Genomic DNA, 16,453 nt, shown 5'->3' on the forward strand with positions numbered 1-16,453 from the left:
ATTGTAGGCTCGCTTTTGTTTGACCTTGGAGGGTCCATAGGCAAAAGAAGGCTATCAACACGGGAGAGAGAACACACGCAGCCTCCAGCCTCCACTACCATTTTACTTTGGATATTATTTAGCTTGCTATTTTCTATTTGATATAAAGAATTTTGAATTTTAAAATGGGAGACGATAATACGATGATATGGTGTACGAAATATATCCTAATGGTGATATGTGTTGTCGCAATAGCGGTGAGTTCACACTCTTTACATTATAATTTCAAATTCTCCACTCACTGACATCTCTAGGGATGAGAATGTTCCTCTTTAATGACATACTTATTAACTTGCAAAGAATGTTATAGATAGTGGTGTCGTAGTTTATAATATTTTAGAGGGATGTATACTTATAAGCCGGAATATTGGACCTGGTTCATGTTATATACTAAATAGGTAAAATAAAATTAAGTACTGTTTCTTAGATAGAATCTTTCTGTATCTTACGTAACGTAAAATTGTAATTTAATTGATTACAAGAAAAAAAAACACTTGGTTTGCTTTTTTTAAAAACACAAATTGTGTAGACATTGTTGAAAAAATAGGCAACCAAAAATGTTCAATGCATTTGATAGGAGGCTAGCACAAAACAGAGGGGTTCACAATGATTTTGAATAGTAAATAACGGTTTATTATGTGTACTACATCAGAGTGTTCGCAACTACAGAAAAATAATATAATAACCAGGCTGCTTGCTATTGTTACGACGACAGAAAGCTTTCATCGGCTGCCCGTTTTATTCCGCCTCAGGTTCTGTTTATGCTTTTTGTAACTACATAAACAGATAAGCCTGTGGTATTTGGACGAAATATTTTCACACTACGTTTGAAATATCTACACGCTTGGAAGAATTATTTGACAAACGCACTCAACACTCGTATAATATTACAATTTATCAGTTTATATAGTATGTTGTTAAACACATTTTATTTTTGTACTATGTTGTTTTGTACAAATGTGTGACATTTTGTTTGTGTGACGTATCACCATCCACATGTAAACAGATCGTAGAAAATGAAAAGAATCTTTCACAATTATTTGTTTTCTAAAATTTGAATTTCTCACTCTTATAATTTAAAGCTTAAAATTAAATGTTCTAAATTACGAGACGGTTTGAAAATTTAAAGTACAAAGAAATTTAAATTAAGCACGTGAACTCAGCCCTCCTGTCAATCTAAGTCTTCAATTGTCCCTAAATTACCCCTCGTTGAATCCTTCCTGTTCCGAGCTTTAAACAATAATTGATTTGTTTTGTCCTCTGGGTATATAAAAATATGAATAATTCGAAATAAAATTGATATCGATTTTTAATGTACTAAATTACACACAAATTGCCGAATTAATTTTAATGGTATCGATTTTTATATTGTGAAGAGCGTCTCCGTGTAAAGAAAGTATAATGTTGATTTGAATTGAAACTGTTGGTATAATACTGACTTTTTAAGGCAAAATACCGTTTACGTTTGAACCTGGTGTAATGGAATTCAAGGTGAGAGATCTGAATGTATTTTAAAAGACATGAGAAATTTTAATTGATTACTAAAACCAACAACTAAAATTAGAATATGGGACGGATGTCTAAGGTGGTAATAAAGTACGTGGGTACAATAGCACCACTACTAAAATGAAACGTACTTAGTCAGGCCATAAAACAAGACTATAATGCTCACCTTAAAATAGCAGTCATACTCGAACGATTTGAATTGAATCGAAATTTATGTGGGTAGGTAATTCTAACTAACTGATAATTCATAATAAGGCTCGCATGAAAAGAAGTGATAGTCGGCGAGAAATCTTTAAGTACATACTTAAAATAGAATTCATGTACTGAATTGTGGTAAGCAATTCCAAATTGAACTCATTTTAATAGCAACCTTCTTTACTCAAATTTCACGTGGGGAATCCCTGTCTCTTGCTGCGCTTGATGTACAAGGTCAACGTGTAAGGTCAATAGAGACCTGTCCAGTAATGGAGATACTCTAATTAACACGTATTAATAATGCATAATCAAAGAGTATCTACGATTACATAAATCAAATATGGATTACAAAGCTTACACTAGTGTAAGTAACTCAGTAGATAAATGTAATACTAACTGTGTATATACAGTATATATTCATTGTATCTGTACCTTGACGAATGACAAATTTATGAGTAAATAATTTATACTATAACTATACTACGAAATAATTATTAAATTAGAATTTGTGAATATATTTGTGACTTTTTAAATTCATAATTAATTAATACAGTAATGCACAAATAATACAAAATGGTTACCATAGTTATCAATGTCATTTTGAAATATAAAAACGACTCTGAGTCGCAAAATCTAGGCGTTTCAATGAAAGAGGGACAGATCAAATAATCTATTTACTTTGCCTAATAATGGTATGTATGGACGATGTCAAATCACCTTATCTCATGATGATCGCATTATCATTTTGGCATATTCAACTGTGGTATATGTCATTGATGTAATCTGCTGTAAACCAGCAAGGCCTACTGCGGAATTTGTCAACTGCCAAAAGTTAATGCGTTTCTTATCTTCTCAAATCTCTCCGAGGATTTTTACATAATCTTTTAGTTAGAATTAATAGCTTTGAAATCAATAATAAGAAAGTACTGTATATACATGTCGTCGTATGGGTGCAGTCATAACGAAGTTAGTTCTCATGCCCAATAGGCCTGAAATAGAAATAGTTTAGTCTGTACAGCTCCTATACAATTCGGGGATTCAATGCCTTCTGGTCCGGAATGTGCCACGTCGAATCATTCCAAATGGGATTTCAAATTAATAACTTATTAACCAATATTATTATTATTAATTGATAAAAACATGAGTTATTTCGTTAGGATTACCAATAAATTGTATGTGTATTTTTCAAGTTTGAGTATTTCAATATCGTCTTACAGATTACAATGATCCACATACATTATATGTATGCCCTAGTGGATGATGAGATTGCAGTAATCAGATGTGCATATTGAGAATAAGACGACGTATGTTTACGTGAAATATGTCACACATGAAAATGATTGTATCTAATTACTTTAATATTCGTTCTTGTTGGTTTTCAAATCTTTCCTTCCAAAAACTCATTCCAAAAAATTCAAGTAATTAATAAACACAACAATTTACGTACAATCGATACGTACATTCTATCTTTTCTTTTTGAAAAAAAATATTTTTAAGCAATAATTTTAAATTTATACTGCATATACGACAATTATCATTCATTTAGTAGATCAGGGGTTAATAATAAACGCGTAAATGATTAATTAACCCTTGACTGACCGTTATGAATGAATAATTCTGGTAAATGGAACACAAATGTTTACCACCTGTTTAGGCATTAGATTCCTACACAGTTGGAATCATAATGCAATCAAATTAATTCTTAAAGCGTGGGTCCCACTAGAGACACAACGCAATGGCGTACGCGCAACGCAAGCAAGTTCACCAATGATAATCCATCGCTTATTGTTCAAATCACTTAAGCTTGGTTCCCACTAGAACGTAACGCAAGGACGTAAACGCAACGCAAGCGTTTTAACCAATGACAAGCGAAGTTATAGACAGTTAGCAATCACAAGCGAATAAGCCATCGCTTGTGATTGGTCAATTCACTTGCGTTGCGTTACGTCCTTGTGTTGCGTCGCTAGTGGGAACCACGCTTTACATTGCGTTAGTCCCTGCGTTGCGTCGCTAGTGTGAACCAAGCAGCTTAAGCCGATACGCGATCGATCATCTGGTCCTTCCATGGAGGAGAGATCATATAGTTTCTTCCTTACGGTCTTTACAACGTAATGTGAGGTCGTTACGGTTATTACATTGTCATGTTCGTTTCCATGTTCTTGTGGTTTTGTTATGACAGGCCAAAATATTAAAGTTGCGTACTGGAATGTATAGCCTACTGTTGTAGGTCTAAATGTGTTTTTTAAACAACAACACCTGCTGCAGCTTGTTACATCTAAAAATATAAACAATACTTTGGCTTGTTACTTAACATAACACGACTTGCTGCTACAACTAGTGCTAAATTACGTGTGTAATTCAGAGAGGTTTGTCCTTGGCAGATCTTCATGTCTGTTGAACTTGATTGTGTCAATGAATGATATAGATCGTTATCTATCTTATTGTATCCCCCTTTGTTTCATTTACAGTCAATGTATTCAATCGCGTCTTTAGAACAAAGGATGAGAGATTATATCACATAAAGATAACACGTGACTGAATGCCAGCTGAACATTCATCTCATTCATACCCTGTACTCGATTCAGTCATAAATAAAAAACACATTAGCCCAAGCATAATTATGATGAACAAAATTATTTATTTTGGCCGAATTTGAGTTGGTATAGGCCTAATCGCGCAAAACAAACTATAATATTGATGTATTGAGATAAAAATCGTTCTTTGTCGACAGACGTTATCAGAATATAATTCATCCGTTAAAGCTCTGTCTACTATAAAACTTTATGTGACAAAACAAATGTGATGTGCCCATATATGGACATGATGATGTCATAATCACTACTATATTTGGACATATCACTACCATATTTTGGCATATCACACTTGATAGTGTAGACAGAGCTTTATATTACGTTTTCCCGTGACACATCTATGGTATGTACATGGAATCGCAGACGGTATATTTTTTGCAGTAACCCTTCATTTTGACATTTATTGATATATCGCCAAGACTGGGTGCGACCGGCGATTATAATATCTGATAACATATATCATATACATTGACTTTTAAAATTGCATTTCGAAAGTTGTATCGAGTTAATATGCCGTTTAATAGCAGATCCTCGTACAGTACAATAGTAATAATTGATTCCGACAAGTTAATTATTAACGCATACTGAAAACGTACATACATACGTACGTACACATAGTAAGTCAATATTTTAATATTGATACAATTATTTATCGTTGATTGTTGATTAATACAAAAAAATGTCCCCAATTCCAATTTATTGTAATTGCTATAAGGATATTTATTTTCCTATTCGACTTGTGTTTTATTTGTAAATGTAATGTTGAAATAGGCATATAGGGCCTATACTGAGATGTGTGTTATAATTAAATGATGAATTATGAATATAATTAAGTGATTGTGTACAGTATGATTGAATAGGCCTACTGAATGGTGAAATATATACACCGAGATATGCGTGTAATAATTGAATTCAAAGATAATAATTAGCAAAGTCTGTTTTGTGTATGATAATTCATAACTTCGATATATCAGAGAATATTCAGCTTACAGCGGATTGTATGTTTTCCATAAATTAATAATTACATTCATTTTGTTCGATTGAACATGAAATGAATGCATTTTTTTTTTAAATCCATTATTTCTATTTCGTTTTATGCTAAATAGTATAGGCCTCATATTAGTAGGAGGGATGATGTTAAAAGCGACAAAACAACATAAATCACAAAGCCTGTCACACATGCTTGACAAATGTCGCATTCCAAATTAAAATGAAATGCCTAATCTCGCTTAAAATTTTTTCTGAATTTGAAATATTTCGAAGATTGGTTAGCGTAGATTGTAATGTCAGAGGTTAAAGTTTGTTTAATGTATTCATATTGATTTCTATTTTTATACTGGAAAAATAGACAGTAATTAATTTGTTAATGGATTATTTGTCGTGTGCTCACATTTTTGAACCCGGACTGTTAGTATGATTAATATTTCATCATCATAATATATCATCATCATTCAATAACAATGTCATCAGTAAACAGCATTGCGCATGTTGTTACCTTAAATGTTAATTCAATTTATTCATAAATTTTTAGCATAATTGATTATGTAAATGAGCTTATTTTGATGATTAGAATGATATGCCTCAGTGACTTCAAATACAGTACATTACCAACCCTCTCATTTTTCATAAAATAATACAATATGTGGATTTCCAGAGTTAATGTTTGGATTTTGTTTTACCGGTCGTGTCACATGTCACTCGCATCAATAGCCCAGACATGATGATCCTGATTATGATTTTAACTAAAGGCTAATTTATATTAAGACTAATTGTTTTAATTTAACGTCCCTGGATGCCACACGAGTATCGTGTGTGTTCTTAAAATTGAGGGCGCTAAACATAAAATGTACGAGATCAAATAAAGGTGGTGTAAAAATATATTGTGCTCCCCTAGCCTACAGCCCTACCACGGCATTGGGTCGGTTCCACGACATCAGATGCCTTGATGTTGCCGCCTCATGATGTGTAGTGGAATATGGGTGAACCCCAAACACAGAAGTTCGCATAGCTTTAACTTCTTTCACCGGGCTTCAATGTTACGTTCCGATCGGCATGGGATTCGAACCCATGACATCAAAAGTAGTGTTTATTTTAACTTCAGAAGGTAATCCATCTGCTGGTAATAATGTCAGTTGATATTCAGGGACCTTCTTAAATTTCAAGAAAATGAAGAAGATCACGGTTTATTATTTATTACTCTTCATGTCTGTGATCCAGCAGATTCATATTTGATGAATTTCCTCCGGATTGCATTCAGCCATCTGCTAATAATTATTAAATTACTAAACGAGAATAGGAGTTTCTAATAACATTATACCGACTTTGTTTCTTGCTAAGCATTAAGCACTCACTCAATGGTACTAAATGGAATTACATTTGCATTATATAACAATTACACGTCATTATTATTATTATTATTATTATTATTCATATTTATTGTTATGAGGCATATACACAGCATAATAATGTAATAATAACTAATACGTATTGAGAGGATATATTGGGGTGTAGAAATTAAGAGAAAATCAACAAAGGTTGTACTGTATTAGACAAGATCGTCGTGAAATTAGATATTTGAGAGCACGATCTACCATCGAACATTTGGCAGTTTCTCTCTCGATCCGTGATAATAGAAATTTCGCATTGGTGGGTTACGCCTTCAAAAAATGTATAGAATTGAGATCTATATTCAAGACATTTTTATAATCATAAAGTACATTTTATCGTAAGTTAATTATTATGAAGTTAAGCGATAATAATGCCGCTGAATTTTGTATTTATTTATTTTTTTTTTATTTAACAACATATTTATACAGGATTACACACAATCAAGTAGAAATAAACTTGTTTTGCATTGTGGCAATCATTCGCAGGTGGTAATACGAGGCATTTTGAAACAATTATTTAAATGTCATTGATTTTTCATAATTGTTTTTATTTTTGTTATTATGTTCTATTTGATCCTAACGGAAGCCGTCACAAAGCGTATACCGCCCCCAAGAGTGGCACCGTTTCCTGCGATTCTCACATACAACACAAAGGCAATTATTATGAGTCATATTGCGATAATCGACGCAAATATTAATCATTGTTTTAATGTATTTCACGGCGTATTATTCACGCATTTGTCGTCTTGGTAACCAACATTATTAGAACATTAATCAAATATATCGTACCTCATAAAGTGTGCATGAACCTACTGTAATCCGACGGTAAGTCTACGACGCGTACTTAAGCTTGGTTCCCACTAGGACGTAACGCAATGACATAGACGCAACGCAAGCGAGTTGACCAATCACACGCGACTGTTCAAATAATCCATCGCCGTAGATTGGTCAAATCACTTTACGTTGAGTTACGTCCTAGTGAGAACCAAGCTTAAAGACCCCTTCCCTGCAATTTTGGACGTTTTTTGGAAAATAATACATATATATCACTTTAAAAACATTAAACCATGTCATTCCTTGTCTTAAATGTACGTTTTATGGTAAATTATGATAAAAAGTGAGAAACAATGCACTACCTAAGTAGCTCGCGGCGATCGACCTCTCGTGGACGGTCTTAGGCCTAGCCTAGCTAGGCTTAGTTTTGTAGGCCTAGCTGGTAAACATCGGTAACGTACGAACATCGTACGCTAGCTATATACCTAGCCTGACGTTGTATAGTTGCTGCATTAATTGTCTTTCTATTTTTGACAGACTCCGTTGATACAAATTGGGGAAAACCCGGTATTTTCGCTGAAAAGTTAGGAGTCTTCCATTTGTTTTGGCCTCACGATCGATCGAAAAGTGGGCGAATTACAGGTGAAAAACAAAAATATCAATCCGCGCGCAATGCATTTTGGGATTTATAGCGGGCCGCTATAATTATTAGAATCGACTTATTTTTCACATTTTTAACCGTTTAAAGACGAAAAAAGTTATCGCAATAGGACCATATAGTATTATTTTTACATTAAATATAGTTTGTGATCTTAAATTAGATCTAAAAAACGTAGGGAAGGGTTTAAAGGGCAACGCACGCGCACATAAACACGCACCAACATACAATTCCCTTCAATTGTTTACGTTCATGACGACTATGACATGAACATTATTTAAATTTAAAATGGAAAAAATAAGTAGGCTTAGAATAATACTTTTTTTAGACTGTACGTTGTTTGGATGTTACAGTTTAGGTACTCGGATAAGACCGAGTACATGTACAGTATGTATTGAACAGCGCCCGCTCTAGGTGGTGCGTGTATCTAAAAGGTGACTAACTTAAGTGTATAGCATTGACTCTTAATTATACTTAACGTACCCTCTAATAATATTTCACTGTACTACACTAGTATACCATGTGGGATGAAGGTTGCTGTCAGAAGACAAGATACTGAAGGACGTTTAACGCCCGCTAGACGTGATACCGTACGGGAATCGGCTGTAATTCGTTCCTACAGTGATCTGTACCGAAGCTCGGTTTATCAAAGATGATATTATTATTATTAAAATATTATACCTATAACTAATTATTATTACTATATGCTGTTGGGTCATAAAATGACAAAATGGATCGCCTTCAATTAATCTGTAAACAAACAAAAAACAATTCGCTAATGACGTACATTGAGAACTTCCTATACGCACACGAGCCGAAAATTGATAAACAAAACCTAGATTATAAAAATACTATTAATACATATTTTAACTTTCTGTTGTGCGAGTTATATTTCTATGTTTTTCTTATAGATATTTCTCATTATGCAGAATTATGTACAGTATGTGTTTATGTCTTGTTTGTAGAACTGTTATATTTAAGGAAATGATTGTCGCACTACTATATTTAGAAACCCCCTATAAGGAAAGTGTAGGAGTCCATGGGATAAGATACGGGAAGTATTCGAAACAGACTCATAAGATCACAACCAGTCTACTTAAACTTTGTCTCATTTACTTTGTATAAACAAGAATTCAAAATGGCTTTATCCGACTGTATGACATGTGTGAAATATATGATGTTTGCTTTTAACTTTTTATTTTGGGTAAGTTGAACAATGTATGTGATTAGATTTAGGCCTAAACATTGACGAAGTTAGAAGTGATAGGCTGTCACAGCTTTGACTCTGTGACCTATTGGACAAGGTTAGACCGCTAAGCTAAACAGCGTGAATAGTAATAATGTTTAAAACAGAAAAGTGTCGGTCTTTTTTTCTAAACTGAACATGAAGTTAAGTTGTTTAAAAAAACTCGTTTGTATGTTGATGTTTATAAACTATATTTTGAATGAATATTAAAAGATATTCGACACCAAAATTGACAAAATGCACTCGTACAAGTGACTTTACTGACTGTACACAGAAACCATGCATGAACAATTGGATTTACAGTTAGAACCCCATTAAGGGGGAACACCTTAACAGAGGCTTTGTCACAGGAAAGTTCACACTGAAAATATCAGCAACAAACATTATCTTAAAAATAAATTATGTAACTGTTATTTTTGCTCACGTGACTAAGCATTACAGACGATATTCATTTCATCCGTCACTATTTCCTGATGTTCCATCTTCTACTCCCAGTTATCATCTATTCCATTTAAAGTAAAGTGTGTTTTAAATTGTCTCTCAGTGCCATGATTATAAAATATAAAATGTTAGGCCTATTTACTTACATTTTAAAATGTCGGCATTTTAGTAATGCTTAAATGACGTTTAGAGAAGACTACAAAAGAAGGAAGAGATGGATTGACATGGTTTGTCAATTACTTCCTGCTGGATTCTTTGCATTGTAAGCGCGTGTTCCCTTGGCTATTTTTAAATGTTTTCCCATGCATTTTTTTTATCTCAGATAAATCACTACTACCGGTACTATCTCTACCCAGCAGACATCTTTGTTACAGTTAATAATGTAACATCAACACCACTTAGCAATGAAGTGGTGGTTAGGACAATGCTGAATGTTGTGCCCCTATTCTAAGACAAACATAATAAACAAGATGCTCTACATAGAAAAAGTCTTATTACAAGTTTTTAAGAGGGATGTTCTCTCTTGAAAAACAAAATCTCCTGGATTTGAACCCAAGGCCATTGGGATTGGTAGCCGAACATCTAAACCACCAAGCTACAGCTTTACATTACATTCCTTTTTTTGGAGAGTGATGATGTGGCGCGTTCCATCATTTCGAGTTACCACAGTAAACATCAACAAAGTTTGTATAATTGGAATTTGATGGTACAGTTTCCTTAATAAAGAAACTGACCTTTGTATACTGGTAATGTGTTATTTCATTATTAATTACTAAAACAATGTGAAGGTCTCCATTTCACGGCAATTAAGTATTACATTAGACCTAGACCATGCCTAGACACTACCGAACAATATTGTAAATATTTACTCAATCGGAAAAATGGGTATGTTGCGTTTGTGGAATTTTATGCGTTAAATATGGAACCTGTGTTAGGCCTATAGTAAGGTCAATAAAATTCCCAAACAGATACGGACCATCGTCCATTAATAAAACTAAATCGAGTATATTGCAAAAAAATTCAAATTTATAGTTAATGTGATCGAATTTAAACATTTAAAAATAGTTTACTCAAATCAGTCAAATTTATAAGTTCAGACGTTGTTGCTATTAATTTCCTAGATTGATCATTTTATATTCATGCTTGAACGAAGTATGTCTGCAGTTTGGTTGACTCACTAATTTACTGACGGGATCCTAGCCGTAATTCCTTATGTCCTAATTTCGTTGGTCAGTGACCCGTATTATGTCTATCATGTTTATAATTGCGCAATAAATTTAAGAATTCTTAACTTTTTAAATAATAATTTTGAACATCTCTGATATGATGCGTCAACAAACGCGTCATATCCAGGTTCGGCTACCATGGTAACATACTCCTCTTGTCCATCTACAACACAGAGTAGCAACAGTCTTGTTGAACATGGGGACCACTCTTAAAATAACAGACATTATGCCTAATAGAAACCAACACTTTGCGATTAGCTTAATAATGACAGTTTCTCTGTTGTCTATGGAATGAAGGAAGAGAGCCAAGAGATAAACTATACCGACCCTCCTTTCACTATAAAATAGTCGATTAATATTGGGGACGGCCTTTGACACGAATGTACAGTAAACAAGTCTATAAATATCGTAAAGTTGCCGATTACAGTACTTTTGATTTTCAACTCTTTTGGGCTTTTAGTTGTGCCAATGATTTAAACTCTTGGGCTTGGCGAAAAGAACAATAAAATCTTACTTTATGAGGCCTATTTATTCTAATTGGTATCAAAACAAATCCCTTCTTGCAAAATTTAAGGAAAAGAAAAGTTGTTCTAGTTTTCAATTATGGGAATCGAATAGGGAACCACTCGACATAACAATAGCAATACCACACCTATCATGTGAAACGACTAGGAACACTAGACTATCACAACATGTATACTGAACTCGATCGAGAGTTGATTCGGAGGAAATTACTAAGAATTGAAGTACGTCAGTCAATTAACAAGTCCTTCAATTCTGTGTTTAGAAAGGAAAGACTGACCATAAACTACAGGACTACGTTTCCTTCCTTGTTTTGATAATAGACCATTCTATACCAACATGGCGGCTCACTGATCACATTCTGCGCACTCGAAAACACAAAAACTTGTGTGATCACATTCTGCGCACTTGAAAACACAACTCGTGTGATCACATTCTGCGCACTTGAAAACACAACTCGTGTGATCACATTCTGCGCACTCGAAAACACAACAACTCGTATGAAAACTTTGTGAAAGCAAAGGTTGAAGCTAGCTTGGTACAGTAATTCCCAGTCCGACTAAACGCAAAGACATGCGCAAAATAATTTGACCAATCACAACATGATGGATCGTCCGAATTGTCGCTTTTGATTGATCAACTCATTGCGTTGTGCTTTCTTGCGTTAAGTGAGAATCAAGCTGTATTTAACCAACCATGACGCGATGCGTTGCGTCCTCCTAGTGGAATACACTGTACAGCTAAACACATTTGGCGACTGTAGTAGCAAATTGATTAAACACATGATCTTTTGACTCACGCTTTGGTTATTTCTGTCATATTTTACCGATTTATTTTTGGCATAAATGTATTTTCCATATTTTCACAGTAGGCTATGGTCGATTAGGCCTACCATAACCACCGCATGTAGATATTTCAATACGCCGCCTCCTCCGATGTCCACTGCTCGCCATGAGCAATTCGTTGGAATGGCGCTACAAATGGAAACATGCCGCTACCCGTCCCGCTACCATTATCATAGAAAGCATTTGTTCAAATTTTAATTGCGACGATGAAAGTATTTCTTTTTCTCTGTTTCTTCCCAGTAGCATAATAGGCCTACATATTATTCTATTTTTAAATTCTAAAATTAATTCTTATCAACAGTATTTTAAAGGTTATCAAATCTTGCACTTTTAATCAATCTGATAGCGGCACTTGTCACTTTCGTTCTTGGCCTATGCAAAGGGAATGGACAGTTATCAGTCGATGATATTAGTTACCCCTGATTTAAAGAGTTTGATTTACTCGTTATTTAAATTCGACAATATTGCTATATTCTCGAGGTACATGACTTTTAACATTATGGTCTCCTCCACGCGATCCAATTACCATACCCCAGATTACTATGGAACGTACCATTATGTAATAGGGGATCGTTCATCAACAATTCTTATATTGCACACACATCAATTTAATTTGGCTCAATCAAATATTTTGGATTACATGCCGCTAGAAACTTTTTAGATCGGTAGAGTTGTGTTTTTATTATTGTTGAAGAAAGTTTTACATTTGAGAACGAAATAGAGAAAACATAAAACGTTCAATCTTTTTATATTTTATCTGTAGTTATGTGGATGTGCACTGCTGTGTGTGGGTCTATGGCTGTGTTTCGATCCCACAATGCGTGAGTACACGTACGCGGCAGAGGAGTTAGAAGAGTACTACATAGCAGTGTACGTGTTAATTGGAATCGGTGGGTTAATGATGCTTATTGGGTTCCTTGGATGTTGTGGATCTTGCCTTGAGAACACTTGTTTACTTGGCACCGTAAGTATATACTTATTTAGAAACCAAAGACTCCTTTAAAATCTTTAAATATTCATGTAAGCTAGATGGAAGAACAACAATATGTTAACGAATCGTATAGTAGAAAGAATCAATGATGAATATTATGAACAGCCTGGCCAGGCTTACTTTACTAATGTTTAAAAAAATTGTAATTTGTTTGTTGATATTTTCCAGTTCTTTTTCTTCTTAATGCTGATTTGCATTGCTGAAGTAGGAGGCGGGTTATTTGCATATTTCAAACAAGAAGAGATTGAAACACTTATTCAAACAAGTAAGTTAATTGTTATTAACTGTAAAATATAGTAGAAACTTTCCAAAATCTTTGGTTAGATCACTAACATATAGAGGGCGCAAAACTACGACAATGCTCGACTTCTTCTATATTCAGTATGGCTTTGGTTCTCGATCCACAAGTTATCATTGTGATATCTTTGGCTAAACGTTTGTCTACATAACAATAATTTGATTGCTTGCTATATTGGGACGTCAACTGAAATCGGTATATGAATAGTCAATAGTTTACGATTCGCTCCCGTACGACAACTGAAAATTTAACTCTATTTAATATAATATTTTCCATAATTGGACATCTGATTAATTTCTTTTCATTTAAAAATAGAAATGCCGACATCTCTAAATAAGTACGATTCTGATAAACAAGTCAAGGAAGCAATTGACAAAATTCAACTTGATGTGAGTATTATTATTAATTCAGATTATGTAACATTATAATCATTAATTTAACTCAACAAAGCATTTTAATCGACTGTAATTTTTTTTTTTTTACAGTTTTCATGCTGTGGGGTAAACGGTCCTATCGACTGGAAAAATACTACTTTTTTCCAGGCCAATGATGTGCCAGAATCGTGTTGTATAAACCAACAGACCGGTGAACGATCCTGTACCATGAAGCTTCCAGACGTGAATACAGATACTGATTTTACATCACTAGGCATTTCTCCTGACGTAAGTTTTATATTGTGTTGAATTATTATTGTAATTAAAGATTTGATTAATGAATGTTTTATTTACACAGTTCTACACCAACTAATGCTTGGTTCCCACTAGAGACGCAACACACTGGACGTTTTCGACTCGGTCATATCACTTGCGTTGCGTCTCTATTTTTTCGGACGCAACGCAACGACGACATAGGCACGTAACGTAAGTGAGTTGACCAATCACAAGCGATGCATTATTCGAACTGTCGATTATCATTGGTCAACACGCTTGCGTTGCGTTTACGTCCTAGACTTGCCCCAAGTCTGTATTTATTTTTTTTTTTTTTTACTTATTTGTTTTTATTTCGACCGCGATTTTTGTCCGAAAATATCAAAACTCAAGTAATACACGTATGAAACGCCATATGTGCAAAAATATTTATATTTTTACTAATATTAAGACAAAACTCCGTCTGGAGCCAGTTTACGTCCTTGTGTTGTTGCGTTTTAGTGGGAACCAAGCTTTAGCAACCGTGCTTAAACTTCATTCATTTAACATGATTTGAACTGGTTTTAGTTAGTTAACTTTTAAGTTTTAGTTTTTTAATTTTTTTTTCAATTTAAAAATTGTTTTTTTTTTAGGGGTGTGCAAATAGTTTGTATAAAGCACTGCAGAGCAACGTCACGCTGGTCGCTGGACTCGTCATTGGAATTGGTGCCGTTCAGGTAAGTGCCCGGATATTTACGGGATTACCACTGGTTTTTAAAAATAGTATATCAACGAAGTCAAGTTACCAATCACGACGCGATGGCTCATCCGAGACGCAACGTAAGTGATTTGACCAATCACAAGCGATGGATTATTCAGACTGTCATTGTGATTGGTCAACCCACTTGCGTTGCGTCTCTGTTGAGAACCAAACTTGATCTAAGTAATTATGCATGCGTGACGTCACACTGTTATGATTGATTCCGATTCTTCATTTATGTTGTTCCTGTAGGTGTTGGGTATGATATTTTCGATGTGCTTGTGCTGTGCCATCAGGAATTCGGACAAGAATTACCCTGTTTGATCCTGTCGTTCAATCTAAGTAATCGTTCTAAGTATTCTTAAGTAAACGGACCACGCATTGTGTAAGCTTGTATTTCAATTCTCAATTTTTGTTATGAGCAGCGCGCGCAGTGTTTTCGTCCATGTCCATGAGCAATTTTAATAATAGTATTCCATACTACCAGTAATATACAAATAAAGATGTTTAACTAGCTATAGGTTTCGAAATATGACGTAATTATTGATTATAATTCTAGCTAAATAGACCCAATTCATTATTTTGATAAGACTGAAAGAAAACTAAAACGACGGTGAATATATCTTAAAGTTTAAAGAAAATGTGTACATTTCACAGTAGTCAAAATGTATATAGATTGGGGGCTGGGGGGCAACTCGCATTTATAAATCATGTTTGTATTTTTTATATTGTGTGTAATAATGTTGGTAAGACAAATTCTTATAACAGGTTATTAAATATTTGATAATAGATGTTTGCACTACTATTGTCTTTGAACGAAAAATGTTGATATAAACAGAATAAACACACTGTCGGCCTCGGTAATTGGTTAAAACTATGTACACAATTATCTCTGTAGTGACTTTAAATGGCCAATGGAACTGTTGTTTTCATGGCGGGCGGCCTGGTGGTATTGAATGTGTTGGATGAAAGTGTTTTAACTGTTTTATTCCCGATATTCTTCCCGATCAATTATCTACGGAATGTAATTCAATTCCCAATTTTTATGCATGATTGTAAAATAATATTTTTGTAATAATATGTAGATATGCATTGATACGTGTTGTGTGTATATTATTGTATTATGTTTTAGAAGACCAATATACTATTTTATTAGGCCTACTTCTTATGTATTTATTACATTGTTGGTATCAATTAAGTTATTCTAACAACGAATGAATAAAACAACATTAATTACACGCGTCATCACAACCGATGTATCACTATTTACACGCGCATTGACGTCATCAAGTTTATAGTAGGTAATTGTTATTGATAATAAAATGTTATTATTTTATAGTTTGCTAGT

At 34.0% G+C, this 16,453-nt stretch overlaps 1 protein-coding gene across 2 annotated transcripts; it reads left to right on the forward strand.

Moving 5' to 3' along the window:
• The first annotated feature begins 4 nt into the window (after positions 1–4).
• Positions 5–16,443, forward strand: LOC144848430 (CD9 antigen-like). 2 transcript variants are annotated; one of them, XM_078705162.1, is made up of 7 exons: positions 5–236; positions 13,194–13,394; positions 13,590–13,686; positions 14,035–14,108; positions 14,205–14,381; positions 14,999–15,082; positions 15,358–16,443. In XM_078705162.1, exons 1-7 carry the CDS (start codon positions 165–167, stop codon positions 15,427–15,429), a joined length of 777 nt encoding a protein of 258 aa, XP_078561288.1. In that variant the 5' UTR covers positions 5–164; the 3' UTR covers positions 15,430–16,443. The 2 variants fall into 2 exon arrangements, with proteins under 2 accessions (XP_078561288.1, XP_078561289.1); XM_078705163.1 differs by lacking the exon at positions 5–236 and adding an exon at positions 9,197–9,354.
• The last annotated feature ends 10 nt before the right edge of the window (positions 16,444–16,453 follow it).

Source organism: Antedon bifida, chromosome 7, assembly GCF_963402885.1.
Source record: "Antedon bifida chromosome 7, ecAntBifi1.1, whole genome shotgun sequence".
In the NCBI taxonomy this organism is placed as follows: domain Eukaryota; kingdom Metazoa; phylum Echinodermata; class Crinoidea; order Comatulida; family Antedonidae; genus Antedon; species Antedon bifida.

Coding starts and splice junctions, on each gene's coding strand:
- LOC144848430 (XM_078705162.1), top strand. CDS start 165: ATGGGAGACGATAATACGATGATATGGTGTACGAAATATATCCTAATG. Junction 237..13,193: donor TATGTGTTGTCGCAATAGCG/GTGAGTTCACAC, acceptor TTTTATCTGTAG/TTATGTGGATGTGCACTGCT. Junction 15,083..15,357: donor TTGGAATTGGTGCCGTTCAG/GTAAGTGCCCGG, acceptor TTGTTCCTGTAG/GTGTTGGGTATGATATTTTC.